A 17,401-nucleotide genomic window follows, 5' to 3' on the forward strand; every position below is an offset into this window, starting at 1 on the left:
AGTATTCAAATGCAGTACGATCAGACTGGAGCGTGCTGGAGTTGCGCTCATCTCTGCTGATGTCCTGAACGGACAGCTGTCAGGTTGGATCATTAGACCTGCAGATGCTTTCCTATTGGGCTAGCGTGAACTCATCCTAAACGTTTTGACCACAAGGTTAGTCTGATGTGTTGGGGTAGTGGGTCCTAGAGTATGGGGACATACTTAGGTGTTACTCCTGTGCATTCTGTTAGGGTATATGCACATGGAGAAACCATGCTTCCCTCTCCGCCGGCTCCATAATATGCTCGGGCGGATTCTGCCCCCCCCACCACCAAAGAATTGTCATGTCAATTCTTTGGGCGGACGACGGAATCCGCCAGAGCATATAATGGAGCCTATGGAGCCAGCGGATTCCGCACAGAGTTTTAAGCAAGAATTACTCTGTGTGCATATATCCTAAGGGTATGTGCACACTACAGAATCCGGGCGGATTATCCGTCACGGATTCCGCAGCTCGCCCCCACTCACGGCCACACGCATCTCCACCTGTGCCATTGTATTCTATGCACAGGCAGATTCCGCTGTCCACGTGAAGAATAAACCATTCCATTCTCCGGGGTCGATGGCGGAATCTGCCTGACCATAGAATGGAGTCTATGGCACAGGTAGAGATGTGCGTGGGCGTGAGTAGGGGTGAGCTGCGAAATCCGTGGCGGGTGATCCCCCAGATTTATAGTGTGCACATACCCTTACTTCCCCCTGAAAGTAAATAAAAATACAACTGGGACAGTTGCCTTTCACCTTGTCAGTACCATGTGGGTAGATATGTAAGCACTGCATGGTATCTCTAGGACTCCATTGCTCCAATGTACAGAGATCCTGGCAGATTTGGTGCAGCAGCCATTTCTGTCCTATCCATTTGATGGACAAGAGCTTCAGTTGCGGAAATTTCCGCACCAAATCTGCTGCAGTGTGAACTCAGCCCTAAGCAATGACAGCATCACTGACAGTAAGAGCTGAGATCGTGCCACCAATATGTCGCTATTGTGTACGGCCAGATGGTAGTGAAGTTATAGAAAGTGGCCTGGCAGAGTGAGGACGGTGTGGGCACCCCATGGCACCGGTGGGTGGGCAGAGAAGATGTCGGGGTGCCGGGATTGGCGCTGCCGGCTCCAGTAGCTGTGCTGGCTGAGGATTTGCTCTTCCCCACCCCCTCCCTCTGTCTCCTCTTTGCATGTCTGTGTGTCCGAGGGGAGGAAGAAAGGAAGAAAAGAGGGAGGGGAGGGAAGGAAGAGAGACGAGCCCGGATCACTGTGCTGGGAGCTGCCACCTCAACATGGTGTAAGCTCGCCATCCTGCAGCCGGGGCACAAGAGCGACGCTCGCAGAGAGGGGGCACGCCGGAGAGCAGGGGCCGCTGCACCCCAATGACGAGTCGGAGCCCTGCGAGGAGAACGTGAGGGAGGAGGATCTCGCCCTGCTGTGTCTGGATCCAGGGCGGGGAGGAGGGCGCAGGCTCTGCTGCCGGGGAGAGCGCTCAATAAGCGGCGACCATGGCCAACGATTCGCCTGCCAAGAGTCTGGTGGACATAGACCTGTCCTCCCTGCGGGTGAGTGTGCGCCGCGCTACACAATGGAAAGGCGTGGAGCGGCCTCCCCGGCCCCGGGCTCGCCGTACTGCTGCTGGGCGGACGGATGGCCGGAGCCCCGGCCGCTACTGCAGACCCCGAGGATGGCGGCAGGGTGGGCCCGCTCCTGAGCACAGGGCCGAGGGGGCGCCTGCCTCTCCCTGCAGTGCCCGGGCTGCTGGGGGCACAGGCACACTGGCTTCCTTTGTCTGCATGTATTGGCATGTGCCTCAAGTGGCGAGAGCAAGAAATTAGGGCGCAACAGCTGCAGCCAGACCCCCATATGACTGCTGCAGCCAGACCCCCATGTGATTGCTGCAGCCAGACCCCCATGTATTATCTGCAGCCAGATCCCCATACCACAGCTGCAGCCTGCCCCCCAATGTCAAAGCTGCAGCCTGCCCCCCCCCATGTAATGTAACCTGCCCCCCCATGTCACAGCTGCAGCCTGCCCCCCCATGTAATGTTACCTGCCCCCCCCATGTCACAGCTGCAGCCTGCCCCCCATGTATCATCTGCAACCAGACCCCCATGTATCATCTGCAACCAGACCCCCATGTATCATCTGCAGCCTGACCCCCATGTAACTGCTGCAACCAGCCTGCCCCTCATGTCACAGCTGCAGCCTACCCCCCATGTAATGTAACCTACCCCCCATGTATCATCTGCAGCCTGGCCCCCATGTATCATCTGCAGCCTGGCCCCCATGTATCATCTGCAGCCTGGCCCCCATGTATCATCTGCAGCCTGGCCCCCATGTATCATCTGCAGCCTGGCCCCCATGTATCATCTGCAGCCTGGCCCCCATGTATCATCTGCAGCCTGGCCCCCATGTATCATCTGCAGCCTGGCCCCCATGTATCATCTGCAGCCTGGCCCCCATGTATCATCTGCAGCCTGGCCCCCATGTATCATCTGCAGCCTGGCCCCCATGTATCATCTGCAGCCTGGCCCCCATGTATCATCTGCAGCCTGGCCCCCATGTAAATGCTGCAGCCTACCCCCCATGTAACAGCTGCACGCAGCCTACCCCCCATGTAACAGCTGCACGCAGCCTACCCCCCATGTAACAGCTGCACGCAGCCTACCCCCCATGTAACAGCTGCACCCAGCCTGCCCCTCATGTCACAGCTGCAGCCTGCCCCCCATGTAATGCGGCCTGTGCTCTGCTTTCTTACAGGATCCAGCTGGGATCTTTGAGCTGGTGGAAGTGGTTGGAAATGGCACCTATGGACAAGTATACAAGGTGTGTATGGGAGGATGATGGGGGTGGTGTAGCTGGACATGGCAGGATGATGGGGGTGCTGTATCTATCTCTACTAGAACTATAAATGTGTACCTAACATGCATGCAGTGTAACAATCTCAGGTAGCACACGAGGTAAACATCATACTAGGAAGTATATATATTCTATGTATAGTACAGCCAGTGTGACTGTACCCAGGGCTGGGGCCTGTGCAGTTATCTCTAGCATTTAGATGCATGGCTTATATACAGCGGACACACATAACATCAGACTTTCCTTTCTGAACAATGTGCTCGGGGTTGGACCTGGTCCAGAAATGACGCCATGCCTCTCTCCAGATCTCCATTTTTTGGGGGTACATGGCATTTTGCCTCATGGACCTCCTTGTGTACTGCATGGCCATATCTGGCATGAGATACATTGGGTCACATTTATAAACTACTCGCCACACCACTAAATTGTTGCAAATGATGACATGTGGGATGACACGTAGGCGCGGTCTGTATAGGTGACAATGTATAGGCCGCATTCATTATATGGAATTGGCCAAGTTTAGTACAGGTATCACTAAGGCTAGGTTTATTGCATGGAATCGGTGGAATTGGCTGGGTTTATTGCATGGAATCGGTGGAATTGGCCGGGTTTATTGCATGGAATCGGTGGAATTGGCCGGGTTTATTGCATGGAATCGGTGCAATTGGCTGGGTTTATTGCATGGAATCGGTGGAATTGGCCGGGTTTATTGCATGGAATTGGTGGAATTGGCTGGGTTTATTGCATGGAATCGGCCAGGTTTGGCACAGATTTCTTTTCCTGTCCAGTATGTGGCTTTGTCAATATGACAACTTCTGAGCCATTATTTTCACAGCACGGCATTGTGTCTGCTTTTCCAGTCACACATTGCTTGTATGTTAAAAACAGACATAAGATGCTGTACAGGTTTTCCTAGAAGGAGCCTCACAAGTAACCTTACCACCATGTTGTTTTATGATGTCTGGCGTGTTCAGGGTAGATGGTAATAGAGGAGTGTTGTCCTTGGATGCTGCCTTTTCTCATGTGACCTTTCTATCCCTGTGTAGAATAGGAAGTCGGCCTCCATCATGTGTTGCCTCATGCAGGCAGCTTCAGGGGAGGTAGTAGACTACGGCGTCATTACAGTAAATGGATGCAGCATCTCTTGGGGTTGCATGACTGTGCAGTGAGTGGTTTTACAGATGTGACTAATCGTGATTGGACTAGGATGATAAGAAGTGATCTCACTGGATGCAGAGGGATAAGCTGAATACAGGCCTATCAGACTGTGCTTGTTATGTGACTTGCCAACAGGCACTAGGCCCTGGGTGAAAAATACCCCTCTTAGATTTTTAAAACTTTACTTTTATTATGTACTCATTAAAATATAAGAGACACCAGCAAATGCTTAAAAGCACAATCTTTTACACTGTATCCATGTCACTGTCTCCTGCCTGATAGTTAAACTCACCAATCAATAAGAGTGTAAGATAGGTTGCTGATAAAATAGTGATGTAAGCCCCTTGTACGTTTTTCATCACACCCGTGATGCCATCAGGAAGATTAGCTATTCATGGAGGTCACTTGTCGAGTGGGCGAGTAAGTGTCCACTGGCCAAACACCACAATGAATAGTTGTCCCTTATCCTGTGGATAGGTTATAACTTAGGGCCCTATTACACTAACAGATTATCTGACAGATTTCTGAAGCCAAAGCCAGGAATGGATTATAAACAGAGAAAAGGAAATAAAGAATGGACTATAAACAGAGAACGGGTAATAAATGAAAGACTGAGATTTCCCCTCCTTTCGAATCCATTCCTGGCTTTGGCTTAAAAAAAATCTGTCAGATAATCTTTTGGCGTAATAGGGCCCTTAGTCTTTGGATAACTCTTTTCTTTAAAGGGCCCTTTGCCAGTTTTCACACAGTTTACCCAATAAGATAGCTGTATTAGACCTTATGTGACTTTAGACGGTACATTTTTAATGATGTATACTCTTTTTTTTTTTTTTTTTTTCTGGGAGGTGTTATATGTACTGAGAAAAAAAATCATTCAGTGAAAATGGCAAAGCTTTAGTATTTTGTAAGGTGTGACATGTGAACAGGCAAAATGGTTAAAAATATCCTGCTCCGGCATACATTATAGTTTACAGGTCATCCTATTTAGCGACTGGAGTCTGTAGCTAGAAACGTGCAGCAGTGTTTTACTGTGAATAATTCAATGTTTTTTTCTTGGTCATCTCATTTACAGAATAAGAGGATGATGTTGATAAGCAGTATTATATATAAATTGCTAGCCTTAACGAATAGGAAGATTCCAGTTGCCTTTCGTTTTTAAGAGTACAAACACACATGGCAAATACGCTGCGTATTTACTGCTGCGATACGCAGCAGATACGCAGCAGATTAGATCTAAATAACTGAACACAGTATCAAATCTGCTGCGTATCTGCCGTGTGTGTTTGTACCCTAAAAGGGAACTATCAGCAGGTTAGACGAATCTAACCTGCTGATAGCTCTCTATAGCAGTGTGGATGCTTAGGAGGAAGATATGTGTCTTGCCTTCCTTCTTGATACTGGTCCTGTGCGGTTTGTTGGGGTAAACTCCGCTTTAGAGCACCCTTAGTAGTCCCCTCCATTATCATTAGAAGGGGCAGACCAGATACCACGGCAGTGCTTCGAATGGAGCTCTGGAGCGGGGTTTACTACGACTGACAGCGTGGGACCAGTGCTGAGGAGGAAGGTAAGACACATACTTTTTTCCTTGGCGCTATAGGGGCTATCAGCAGGTTAGATTTGTCTGACCTGCCATTTATGAAATTTGTAGATTGTAAAATCTAGAAATTGAGAGAGACTGGACAAGCAAAGTGACCAGAAACTGTAGCATGTACAAAGTTGGCCATAAGTGTCAAAAATAGAGATGAGCGAACCTGGAGCATGCTCGAGTCGATCTGAACCCCCAACTTTCGGAATTTGATTAGCGGTGGCTGCTGAACTTGGATAAAGCCCTAAGGCTATGTGGAAAACATGGATATAGTCATTGGCTGTATCCATGTTTTCCAGACAACCTTAGAGCTTTATCCAACTTCAGCAGCCCCAGCTAATCAAATACCGAAAGTTCGGGTTCGGATCGAGCATGCTCGAGGTTCGCTCATCTCTATTGACCAATTGATCCTTCCTTCCATTACCATCTATGGCATTACATCATTTGATAATGCCACTTCTATCAGTCGGTTGGGATGAGTACTAATGTGAATGAGACTTTTAGATTTAAATTGCGTGCGATTAACATAAATATGTTTGCCGCTTTGTTGTCTACATATTGAATCATAACCATTTTTTTGGCATGGTACCGTACATGCCCCAGATTTAATATTACAAATGCGCCAGACACCTGTTTTGTTACTCTTGCCGCATGTATTGTACGTTTACGTTAGACCCTTTTAAAATGTGTCTTATAAAGGGCATGTCTTATCGCTTCTCGGCCTTTTGGCTAAGATCAAGTGTAGTATTTGTTCTTATCAGTTTAATATCTGATACTTCTTCTATCTGGGGACCATATATTAAATGGATTTTTAGAACAGGGAGATGGAAAAAGAGCTTGGTGACTATTAATAGTTAAAGCGACTCTGTACCCACAATCTGCCCCCCCCCCAAACCGCTTGTACCTTCGGATAGCTGCTTTTAATCCAAGATCTGTTCTGCGGGTGATGCAGTTATTGTCATAAAAATTACTTTGAGGGCACACACACACGCACCGTATACGCAGCAGATTTGATGCTGTGTTCAGTTATTTAGATCTAATCTGCTGCATATCTGCTGTGTATCGCAGCAGAAAATAGGCTGCGTATACGGTGTGTGTTTGTACCCTTAGGGTACAAACACACACGGCTTATACGCTGCGTATTTACTGCTGCGATACGCAGCAGATACGCAGCAGATTAGATCTAAATAACTGAACACAGTATCAAATCTGCTGCGTATCTGCTGTGTGTGTTTGTACCCTTAAAGTGACTGTACCACCAGGCCCTGACTGAAGCACTGGAGGCGGGCCGACCCACCCCCGGTGGGAAGAAACTCCAGCCCCTCCATGACGTGACTCCATTAGAATCAATGGAACCCTATCATAGAGGGGCTAGGGTTTCCTCCCACTAAGGGTGGGTCGGCCCGCCTCCAGTGCTTCAGCATGGGCCTGGTGGTACAGTCACTTTAAAATTGCAGGTGTATCTGTGCCCTAACTTTGCACCACCCCTCCGTCCCTCCTCCCCACCCTCCTCATCATTAGGAATGCTCTAGGCAGATGGCCTCCTATTCCTCACCTGTGTTACCACAGCACATGGGCTGGATCGTTAAGACACCTGTGCAATGTAAATGTTCCAGTGGCATTTCTAATGATAAAGTGGGTGGGGAGGAGGGACGGAGGGGGGCATGGGGCTGCAACTTTAAAAGTAATTTTTTAAAACAATAACTGCATCACCTGCCAAACGGACTGCAGGACAGATCTTGGATTAAAAGCAGCTGTCCGAAGGTACAAGTGGTTTGGGGGGTCAGAGTTGCTTTAATCACCGGCGTGCTAACACCTGGCACCTCCTTAAGCCAGGGGCAGGAAGCAGTTAGCACTGCACTCAGTGTAGTGGTGTAACCAGGATTTATGAGCACGGAGCTAGCTGCTTCTGGTCCTGCTCTTGGTGTAATGTGGACGCTGATGATTGGCGGGGGTGTTGGATGCTAGCACTCTTAGGGTGCGTTTACACAGAAAGATTTATCTGACAGATTTTGGAAGCCAAAGCCAGGAATGGATTTGAAAAGAGGAGAAATCTCAGCTTTTCCTTTATGACCTGCTCCCTGTTTATAGTCTGTTCCTGGCTTTGGCTTCAAAGATCTGTCAGATAAATCTGTGTAAACGCACCATTACTATCAAGTATCAATAGGATATCCACTGGATAAGCTGTCAGTAGTTTTTTTTTTTTTTTCCTGGAAAACCTTTTTAGGGTGCCTTCACACATATCGACTCGCAGCAGAAAACTCCCTGCGAGTTTCTCCTACGAGCCGAGGTCCTGGAAGTCCTCTATCACTACATAAAAGCAGTGGTCTGAAAGACCGCTGCGTGTATGTAATGCAGCCGCCCCTTAACCCCTTCGGCTCCTGCACCGCTGTCTCCATACATTACCTGGCTCTGGCTGCACGGGTCCTGCTCTGCCGCAGACCTCGGGACCCCGTGCAGCCAGAGCCAGGTAATCTATAGAGACAGCGGTGCGGGAGCCGAAGGTTAAGGGAGGTTAAGGGGGCGTCTGCATTACATACACGCAGCGGTCTTTCAGACCACTGCTTGTATGTAGTGATAGGGGCCTTCCAGGACCTTGGCTCGTAGCAGAAACTCGCACAGAATTTTCTGCTGCGAGTCGGTGTGTGTGAAGGCACCCTAAAACTAGGCAGTCTTCAGATATGTAGCCTGATGTAATGTAATTTGCAGATTTGTTTTTCACCAATCTGTTATTCTGTATGTAGGTGTCAAGAACCCCCCTCCTGATAGTGTGTAAGCTCATGCATGCGAGCAGGGACCTCACTCCTCATGTATGGATAATTACATGTTTCTCTCTGTAATGTCTATTTTTGTCTATGTATGTACCCCAGAATTGTAAAGTGCTGTGGAATCTGTTGGCGCTATATAAATAAAAATTATTATTATTATTATTATTATTACTGCATTCCAGGTTGTGCACGTTCGTATGTCTGTGTTTATTAGAACGGAGAGTTATCATCTGCTGCCGATTCCTTTTGGTTATACTTGTTTGATCTCATAAGTTATTGCATATAGTTATGATATTTTGTAAGGAAATGTTATCAGTTTCTTAGAACGTGGTTGTCTGGTTTGGTTATGTCCTACAAGTTTGCCATTGGAGTGTTTTTCGATTTTTCAAGCTGAATTCACACAAAATACTGCGGATTGTGGTTCAGATTTCCCTGCAGGTCCAACCCACTGCTTGTTGTTGAGGGAATGGGGTGGGGGTACTCGTTGGTGCTCTTATTGCAATCCTTTCCACTTACCCAACCAGTTGTTGACCTACGTAACCTTTGCTGCTTGTGATTGGCTGCATTGGTCATGTGTCATCCCTGGGTGTGGTGCACAGGCAGGAAGACCAAGGAAATGCGCTCACACCACTGGTCAATTTTTATACGGGAAAAGTTGAGCAGCATGTGGATGAGATTGGAGAAGATCCTATCCACATGGATGGTCCTGCAGAGTTCTAGTGCTCAGCATTTCCACTACGTGTGAATAGAAGCACCATGGTATCTGCAGCTCCAGTCAGGAGTGATAACATGAATCTGAAGCTATGGTCTTAGGAATCACCTGGGTTTCTCAGTTCAGACATGTCTGAACTTGTTCAGGAAGACGGCAACTTCCTCTTGAATGATATGTTAGCAAAAGAAAACAAAACCTGGAATAACCGTCAGTGTATCTGCCTCCTACACAGCTGTCTGCCTCCATGTCATCCCTTGTTCTCAGTGTATTGTCTCTGCTCTCGGTAGTCTTGCTTGTAGACCACACATTTCTTAGCAATGGGAGGCTTTTAATGTTGCACATAATGTTGCATAACCTGATGTACTTGTGCTCCATATATCGATATACATTGAGTAACATGTGGCTGCAGTTGTGACTGGTATAGTGTGACCTAGATCGCATTAAGAAGTACCAGGCCCAGTATCTTTTCATGAGCTAACATGGTAGTTGGGCTGTGTAGGCATTTACTGTTTGCATGCACAGTCTTATATATGTATAATTTTTTTTTTTTTTTTTAATTATGACTTCTGTTGTGCTGTGACTTAAAAGAGTACCTGTCATATTTCCAGGCTCCAGAACCTTTGTGTGCAGATGCAGCATCTGAGGGAAGTTCAGGTCGACATGGAATTGTCCTAAGCATCTGAGTTCTGTGCATGAGCCCTACTCATCTTAATATGGCTTATGCATGGAATTCGCAGACCTTTAGGATGATTCCACGGCAACCCAAACCTCTGTCTGCATCTGGGAGCCTGGACCATGACATATAGGCATGTTCATATAGGCTATATGTCTGGCAGCAGCTTGTCTCCTTTTCCTCAGTTAGTTAAACATGCACAGTAAGCAGAGTTTGCAAGTTTAAAGGGGTATGCTGCATTATGCTGAATGATGCCTCACATAGAGGAGCTGTCAGAGCTTAAATGCAGCAGGTGCTGCAGACTGATTGCAGAGCAATAGTCTGCTGAATAAAGAAACTGGGAACTGGCAGGAGTGCCAAAACCAAACCAGTGTTCAGCCAACCAACATATTGTGTAAGGTCAGCTTAAAATTGCTTTTAAGTAATATATGCGGCACTTTACAGAATCCCAGATTGTTCTGTCCTAGCTAATCACTTCTCTGACCGCCTGGTTGGGGTCACTGGGCCAATGTAAAGGAGATCAGGGCACATCTGTTGCTGTGGGGCTATGGTGGGGAGATGAGAAGTGCTTACTTGCATCCCTTTATGTGTATGCACAGTAAGTAGGTAAAATCCTATATAAGTCTACCGATGCATTATTCGCAGGATTATCAACTTTATACTCCACCAAGTTAGAGGACATGAGTTTGAAGTTCACTTTTGGGGTACGAGGTGTCTGTGATGTAAGGGTCTAGGTAAGGCCAGTTATAGCAAAGGATGATATGGAAATGTTTCTGCATCCATATTACAGGTACAAATCCTGACAGTTCAGTCCATTAGACCTGTGGTCAGGCCATCAAGTGCGGCTGTATTATGGATCCAGAGATGGCAAAGTAGATTGTGCAATACCAACCAGCATCTCCCTGGGAGTAAACAGATTGTTAAATCAATCTGTCCAATCTTTCATTTATTTATATTATTCTTAGGTGGTATACATCCACTTTTTTTTTTCTTTTCTAATGTAGAAACAGCATATATGCCCAGTTGGGTCAATTGGGTGAAAGTTGTCAATCAGCCCATTTCGGTGGGACCAGCTGTCCGGTCTGTAGATATTGTGGGGACTTGATGAGGGAAGATGGTCGTGTTACATTTTAGTATGTATGGCTGAACTGAGGGCATGTTGATGGGGAGACTTGAGGAAAAAAAACATTGCCCAACCAGCTATCCAAAGTGTTTGGCCAGCATCCCTTTTAAATCAGGGACGTCCAACTGGTGGCTCTCCGGCTGTTGCAGAACTACTATTCCCATTATGGCTTTCCAGGAATGATGGGACATCTAGAGGGCTGTAGGTTGGACACCCCTGCTGTAAATGAAATATGTAAGTGTCAATTTCAGGATATTCACATGACGCACAGATTTGCATGACTCTACACAATCCAATCACGTTATGCAGATTCAGTGCTTTAATAGTGCAAAACCCTCGCACAGTTCATTCCGTCCTGTGTTATAAACCATGGGGGAGATTTATCAAACATGGTGTAAAGTGAAACTGGCTCAGTTGCCCCTAGCAACCAATCAGATTCTACCTTTCATTTTCAAGAAAGTCTGTGAGGAATGAAAGGTGGAATCTGATTGGTTGCTAGGGGCAACTGAGCCAGTTTCACTTTACACCATGTTTGATAAATCTTCCCTTGTGTATTTGTTACCTATTGGTGAATTACAGCTAATTTGCTTTTCTGTAGTAATAAGTCGATCACATTGTGGCAGTTATCATGAACAGCAATATGTCTCTATTTTACAGTTCCAAAATAATCTGTCCTGCCATGGCATAGCTGTCAGGACTCTTCCAACATGCTGCTTTTCAAGTCACTAAGGAAGGCTCTGCAATTCATAGCAGGCCACAAGTCTTGTATGTACTGTATATTGGTTGTATGCACACCACACTTTTCTGTAGGCTAGGGTGTATAGTAACATAATTTTTTAAAAAATATTTAATTAAAAAAAATATATTGTTGTCAGTGGTTCTGGTGCACCTTCGCTTGCACCTTTATGTTGTACTGTTCTGCTGTTGGGCCTTCTGCACTTGTCCGGTGCCTTCTGCACTTGTCCGGGGATTAGGGAAACAAGTGCCTTAGATAATGTTTAGAAATGAGCGATCCGAACCCGAACTTTCAGCATTTGAGTAGTGGTGGCTGCTGAACTTGGATAAAGCTCGAAGGTTGTCTGGAAAACATGGATACAGCCAATGACTATATCCATGTTTTCCACATAGCCTTAGGGCTTTATCCAAGTTCAGCAGCCACCGCTAATCAAATGCCGAAAGTTCGGATCGACTCGAGCATGCTCGAGGTTCGCTCATCTCTAATAATTTTGTATCTAAACCCTATAAACCAGTTTTTATTTAGTATTTTTACTATGCAGTTTTGTGTTGGAATTTTTAGCAATTTATTGCAAGAGGGTGAATTTTCATACATTTGTAAAAGTACACTTATTTTTTTTTTTTTCAAGCATTTATCATGGGGATAAAGCAGCATTCTTTAAGAATCTGTACGTTCATCATTGATTTATATGTGGAAATCCTTAGCATGTGGACTACACATGTTGCTTAGAAAAAAATCTGTAAAATCATACAAGAAGTTATAATTGAGGCAATGTTGTTTTGTGATGTGCAAAGGTGTCGGCACTCCGTTATGCGTGATGCTCATACAGTCCAACAACAGTGTACACAAAGAAGTCCCAGCACTCGCCAATCTTGCAAAACGATAAAATTTATTCCTAGTGCAGTCTTTACAGAGGATGCGTTTTGGCTTTGGCCTCCTTGAGCTAGCCGGAACATAATAACCTTCACTCCATTTTGCAAGATTGAGGATTTCTCGGGATTCCTTTGTACTGTTTGTGTGGTGTCTTGATGCTAGGTTTGTATAACGACAAGCTTTACTAGACCATGGACACGTGAATCGATGGAAGGTCAAATTAAAATCTAAGAATAGGGTTGGTGGATTTTTTTGTCTTTTATTCTGACAGACTTATTGACAACTGTATTCAAAAAAACCTATGCAACACCCTCACAGTGGCCCCTGCTATTCCAGTGACTTCTGTTGTAAAATCACAATAGGATGTAATGTATACCTCTTTCCACTGTAACCAGACCACATGTTTCAGTGCCGCATAAAGTAAAAAAGCAATATGTCGGTGTTTAGCACTGTTTGCAGTACTCAATTCCTGGACTAGAATCTAGGGACCACATTGGTGTTGCAGTAGGTTCTCCTTCTCTAGTTTACCAGTATGGTGCTAAGGCCTATAAAATGTGTCACTTTTCCTACAATGGCTACTTAACAGTATACAGTTTATTATTATTTTTTTGTGAAATGTGGCATAAGGATAGTCCTATTTGGTTTTAAGTGAACCAGAGGATGGCATCTATGAGAGAACCCTTTTAACAGAGAATGAGGGGGTCACCTGAAGATGTCTGAGAGTCAGCATACACGTTAAACTGTTTTCACATCATGCACGGGTGGTATATCAAAGGTGATGTACTGCGGCGTACATGTACTAGTGACTATGTTCGGTCAATTACCCAAATGTATAATATGTGGGAGTTGAAAGTGGTCTGCTGTACTTGTTTCTCTTCTTGAATAAGCTTTTACATTTGGGAAATGGACGAAACCTAGTCAATCGTAGAATATATTGGGTCCATTAAAGGGACACTTTGCTGGCCTGTCCCTCTGAATGTGTGGTTTTCACATGGCAGGGATCATGGGGATGTATTTTTATTTTGAAAAGAGGACAGACTGGACTAAATACAGTACATAACAAAGTGTACTTACCCGCTGCTGTTCCTTTGTAATTGGCCACTTTGCCACCGTAGCAATGTGTGTTGTTATGGACAATGGACCTCCATTTTTGATTGTTATATTTAGTTTTGTTGTGGCAAAGTTTTTGTTTCAAGGCATAAGAGCATATGCTCTGCTTGAAACATCTAGTCTGTCTGCCCAAACCAGTTATTTGTTGAGAAATAGAACCAAGAACAGTCATGTCTTGGGGTGGTTACTGTCACCTTGGTCATGTTGGCGCTGGTCACAGACTCAAGTGTCTTAATAACCTGTTATGTTCATATGGACCCAAGATAGCACCAATATTCCATTGTTCCCACTGCTAATTACATAATAGGTGCAGTGTATGTTTCTTCTATTTCCTACCTGTTCACGAGAAGCAGATTTTGTTAAAATTCAAGAAATTCACCTTCAGTATAGCATAACATTTAGCAACTGCATACCGACCAACATGGAATGTCTAAATGAAAAACATGCCTGTCTGTCTTAAAGGCAGTCCGTCAACCTTCAAGGCAATTCCATACAGAGGATGGGGAGAGGAGCCTAGTGTAAGGTACCCTTGTAAAAGACAGCTGGTTGTAGATGCACCAGATTTTATCAAGAGGCACAAGTGTCGCGACACATTCCAAGTACCAGACTTGGATATCTATGTTAGCCTTGAGCTGAAATAGAATGCTGACATAAATTTTGCCAATTTCTTGCGTACGTTATGATAGCTCTAATGGGCTATCCCCTCTAGAGCCTGACACTTAAAGTTAAAAAGTTGTACATTTTGTTTACAAAAGATTTGGGACGTTTTGATGGCAGAAAACTGGCAAACCATGCTGATAAATCTCCCGCATAGTGTGTTTATATGTCTTTCAAACTGACACAAAGTTAACATTGTAAGATTGGTTTCACAAGCCAGGAGAGAAATTCTATTGGAAAGATTTCTACCTTTTTCCATTTTCTTTTCTTTTTTTTTTTTTTAAATCCACTCCTTGCTTTGGCTGAAAATACTGACCAGAATTAGGATCAAATACTGACTAAAATACCACCTTGTTTGAGAAAGGAGGGCCCACTTTATTGGATGCCGGTTAGCAGCTATACGTTTTATTTATTTATTTTTTTGCACATTCACACGTACCATATTGCAGCGGATTTCATACTGCAAGTTTCTCACAGTGAAATCTGCAGCGATATCGATTGCTCGCACGGAGCAATCGGTAAGAATTGTCTTTTTTTATTATTTTTTTTCTACCTCCTAGCAGCAGTTTTAAAAGTCTATGGCACTATATTTAATGAGGTGCCATAGACTCTAAAGGACAACTCCCATGAAAAACTTTTTCCCAGTAATTGAAGCACATTACAAAGTTATATAACCTGTAATATGCTTCAATCACCTATCTGCCCTCCTTCCCTGTCTTTTCCCCTTTCAACCCACCACCAGGAAGTGTAGGAAACTCACACATACCTAATGACTGTCGTCCCCAGGCTGCTCTCTCAGCTCCTTCTTGTGACGATGAGTCATCAGCAGGAGGGCTGCTCTAGCTCCTGTTACACCAGCCTCCCCCTCCCCTACCTTGTCAGGTGACTCTGCTTGCTCAGCTCCCATTGGCTGAGCAACTGCAAGCCGTCTGAGTCATGTCACTTGCTCATCTTCCCTCAGTGACAGAATCCCGGCAGATGAGCTGCACAGACCCCCGTCTTATCTCTCCCCTGGTGCCCTGACCTAATTAGGGACGGCCATCCTGCAAAGTGAAAGTATGTGTGTGCAGGGGCTGACAACCTGTGTGATTATATAGCAGCCTGACTGAAGAGAGAGAGGGGGTCATGTTTAGTGTATGATGGGAGTTGAAGTGAATGGAGGGGCAGGCACTTGTAATGTCACAGCAGCCCGTCAAGTGCATCATGGGAAGCTGAAACCAGGAAGTAAGGAAGAAATTAAGACCGAGAAATCAGGGGGTATGCAGACAGTGGGAAATTCAAACAGTAACAGCTCATGAGGAATGATAAGTATAAAAACTAAGTTTCTGATTGTGTTTTTTTTTTTCTTGGCACGAGAGTTGTCCTTTAATAGCAATCAGTATTGCAGCACATTTCAGATTTCTGCGAAGACTGCAAACATGGGCAAATATGCAGTCTCAATGAAGATATTGGTCAGAATTGAACTTGGTACTCAAGCACTACAATACAGCAGCACTGAGCCACTCTGCTGCCTTAAAGCAGGAAGGTGCTATTAACGAGCAGATTTCTTCTACTACAAGTAGAGCTGAGCGGACATCGAGCATGCTCGGGTCCATCCGAACCCGATCGTTCGGCATTTGATTAGCGGTGGCTGCTGAAGTTGGATAAAGCCTTAAGGCTATGTGGAAATCATGGATATAGTCATTGGCTGTATCCATGTTTTCCAGACAACCTTAGAGCTTTATCCAACTTCAGCAGCCACCGCTAATCAAATGCCAAACGATCGGGTTCGGATGGACTCGAGCATGCTCCGCAGCGGATTTCTTGCTGCGAATTTACAGCGAGATCCGCTGTGGATCCCTGCCCTGTAATGTCTATGACCTGTGGCAGGGCAGCACACTGATTGGCCTAGCGGGACGTCCAGCTGGAAACCTCTGAAGCAAATCTGATCGCAGAGCACGTGATGTATAAGCTCCATCTGGCCGAGGGTTAAGAGGGCGGTCTCCTTACATACTTGCAGCGGGATGTCAATCCTGCTGCAAGTATGTCTGCCCATCTGCTGCGGATCCATCGTGTTCAGTTTTTCTCTTTCGTCCATGGTTAACACATAAAGTCTGTCCTTTTTAAGTAGACATTCTGGTTGCTTTTTTTCCCTTTTTGTTTATGGTTTAAGGCTTGAGCTCGGTTGCTCTTATGTTTCACCCTTCTCTTTAGATCTCTAACCTCTTTGACCCTTACGGCTGTTCATGCCAGATATCAAATCTCTAAAGTGCCTTTGGGACAAATCTTGGTTTAGAATTGTCTTTCAGTAGTTTCTTAATTGCGTTTTCTTTGGTCCATGTAACGTGTGATACATACTCCAAGAATTAGCAGTACTTATATTTATCATATAAAAAACCTTATTCGCCCTCAGTTAAACTTTTTTCTATTTTGTGCCATATGTAGCAAGTTTATTGTTCCAGTCATATCCAAAGTATGTTCCCTTTTTCATATTTTTAACTTATTGAATAGTCCCCTGACTGTTTGCTTTCCCCTCGTTTTGGTACAATATGATGGGGGCTACCATCTTTTCTGGTCTATTGGTGTCACCTTTCACTGTAATGGTCGTTTTAGGCCTAGTGCTTTTTAGGATTATTTTGTTTTATAGATATTTAAAAAAAAGAAATGAGAAAAAAATCACCATTCTTTAAAATGTTTTAAGCATAAAAACTTGAATTAAACAATAGGTAATTTTCTCATTTATTTCTGAGAGCACTAGGTATTGAAGCGTAACCCCATTACTAGTGTTTACATACAGCATAGCATTAGGTTGTTAAGACCAAGCAGATGTGGAAGTGTAGTTAATTGAATTACCTTGACAAAAGCAATGAGATGTACATCGGGTTGGTTTTCACTAGTGCTAGGCAATTTTAGAAGTTCCCTGGTAATGGTGCAGATGTCCAGACTATATGGAATTAAGTTAGTCTTTAAAATTTCATTTACAATGATGACGGCAGAGAACAAAAAAAGTTGTTGAACACGTTCCTTGCTGAGAATAACAATGATTTTCTGCTGTTAACATCCCTTTGTAAGGTTGTACAGTTCACATTGGCAGAGGGAACACACGCAGTCATTGTTTGGCTTTGCACCCCGGGCTATT

General features: G+C 45.0%; 1 protein-coding gene and 1 pseudogene across 4 annotated transcripts in view; both read left to right on the forward strand.

The window, feature by feature from the left end:
- The first annotated feature begins 1,224 nt into the window (after positions 1-1,224).
- The window catches only part of MAP4K4 (mitogen-activated protein kinase kinase kinase kinase 4), a 122,589-nt gene continuing 106,412 nt past the window's right edge, over positions 1,225-17,401 (forward strand). For all 4 annotated transcript variants that reach the window (XM_069970972.1, XM_069970973.1, XM_069970974.1 and 1 more), the window contains exons 1-2: positions 1,225-1,591; positions 2,790-2,855. In XM_069970972.1, the coding sequence (XP_069827073.1) occupies positions 1,535-1,591; positions 2,790-2,855 (123 nt within the window). In that variant the 5' untranslated portion in view covers positions 1,225-1,534. The remainder of the gene's footprint in view (positions 1,592-2,789; positions 2,856-17,401) is intronic.
- LOC138794284 (U2 spliceosomal RNA) lies at positions 6,341-6,507 on the forward strand (annotated as a pseudogene).

Source organism: Dendropsophus ebraccatus, chromosome 5, assembly GCF_027789765.1.
Source record: "Dendropsophus ebraccatus isolate aDenEbr1 chromosome 5, aDenEbr1.pat, whole genome shotgun sequence".
Taxonomy (NCBI): Eukaryota; Metazoa; Chordata; class Amphibia; order Anura; family Hylidae; genus Dendropsophus; species Dendropsophus ebraccatus.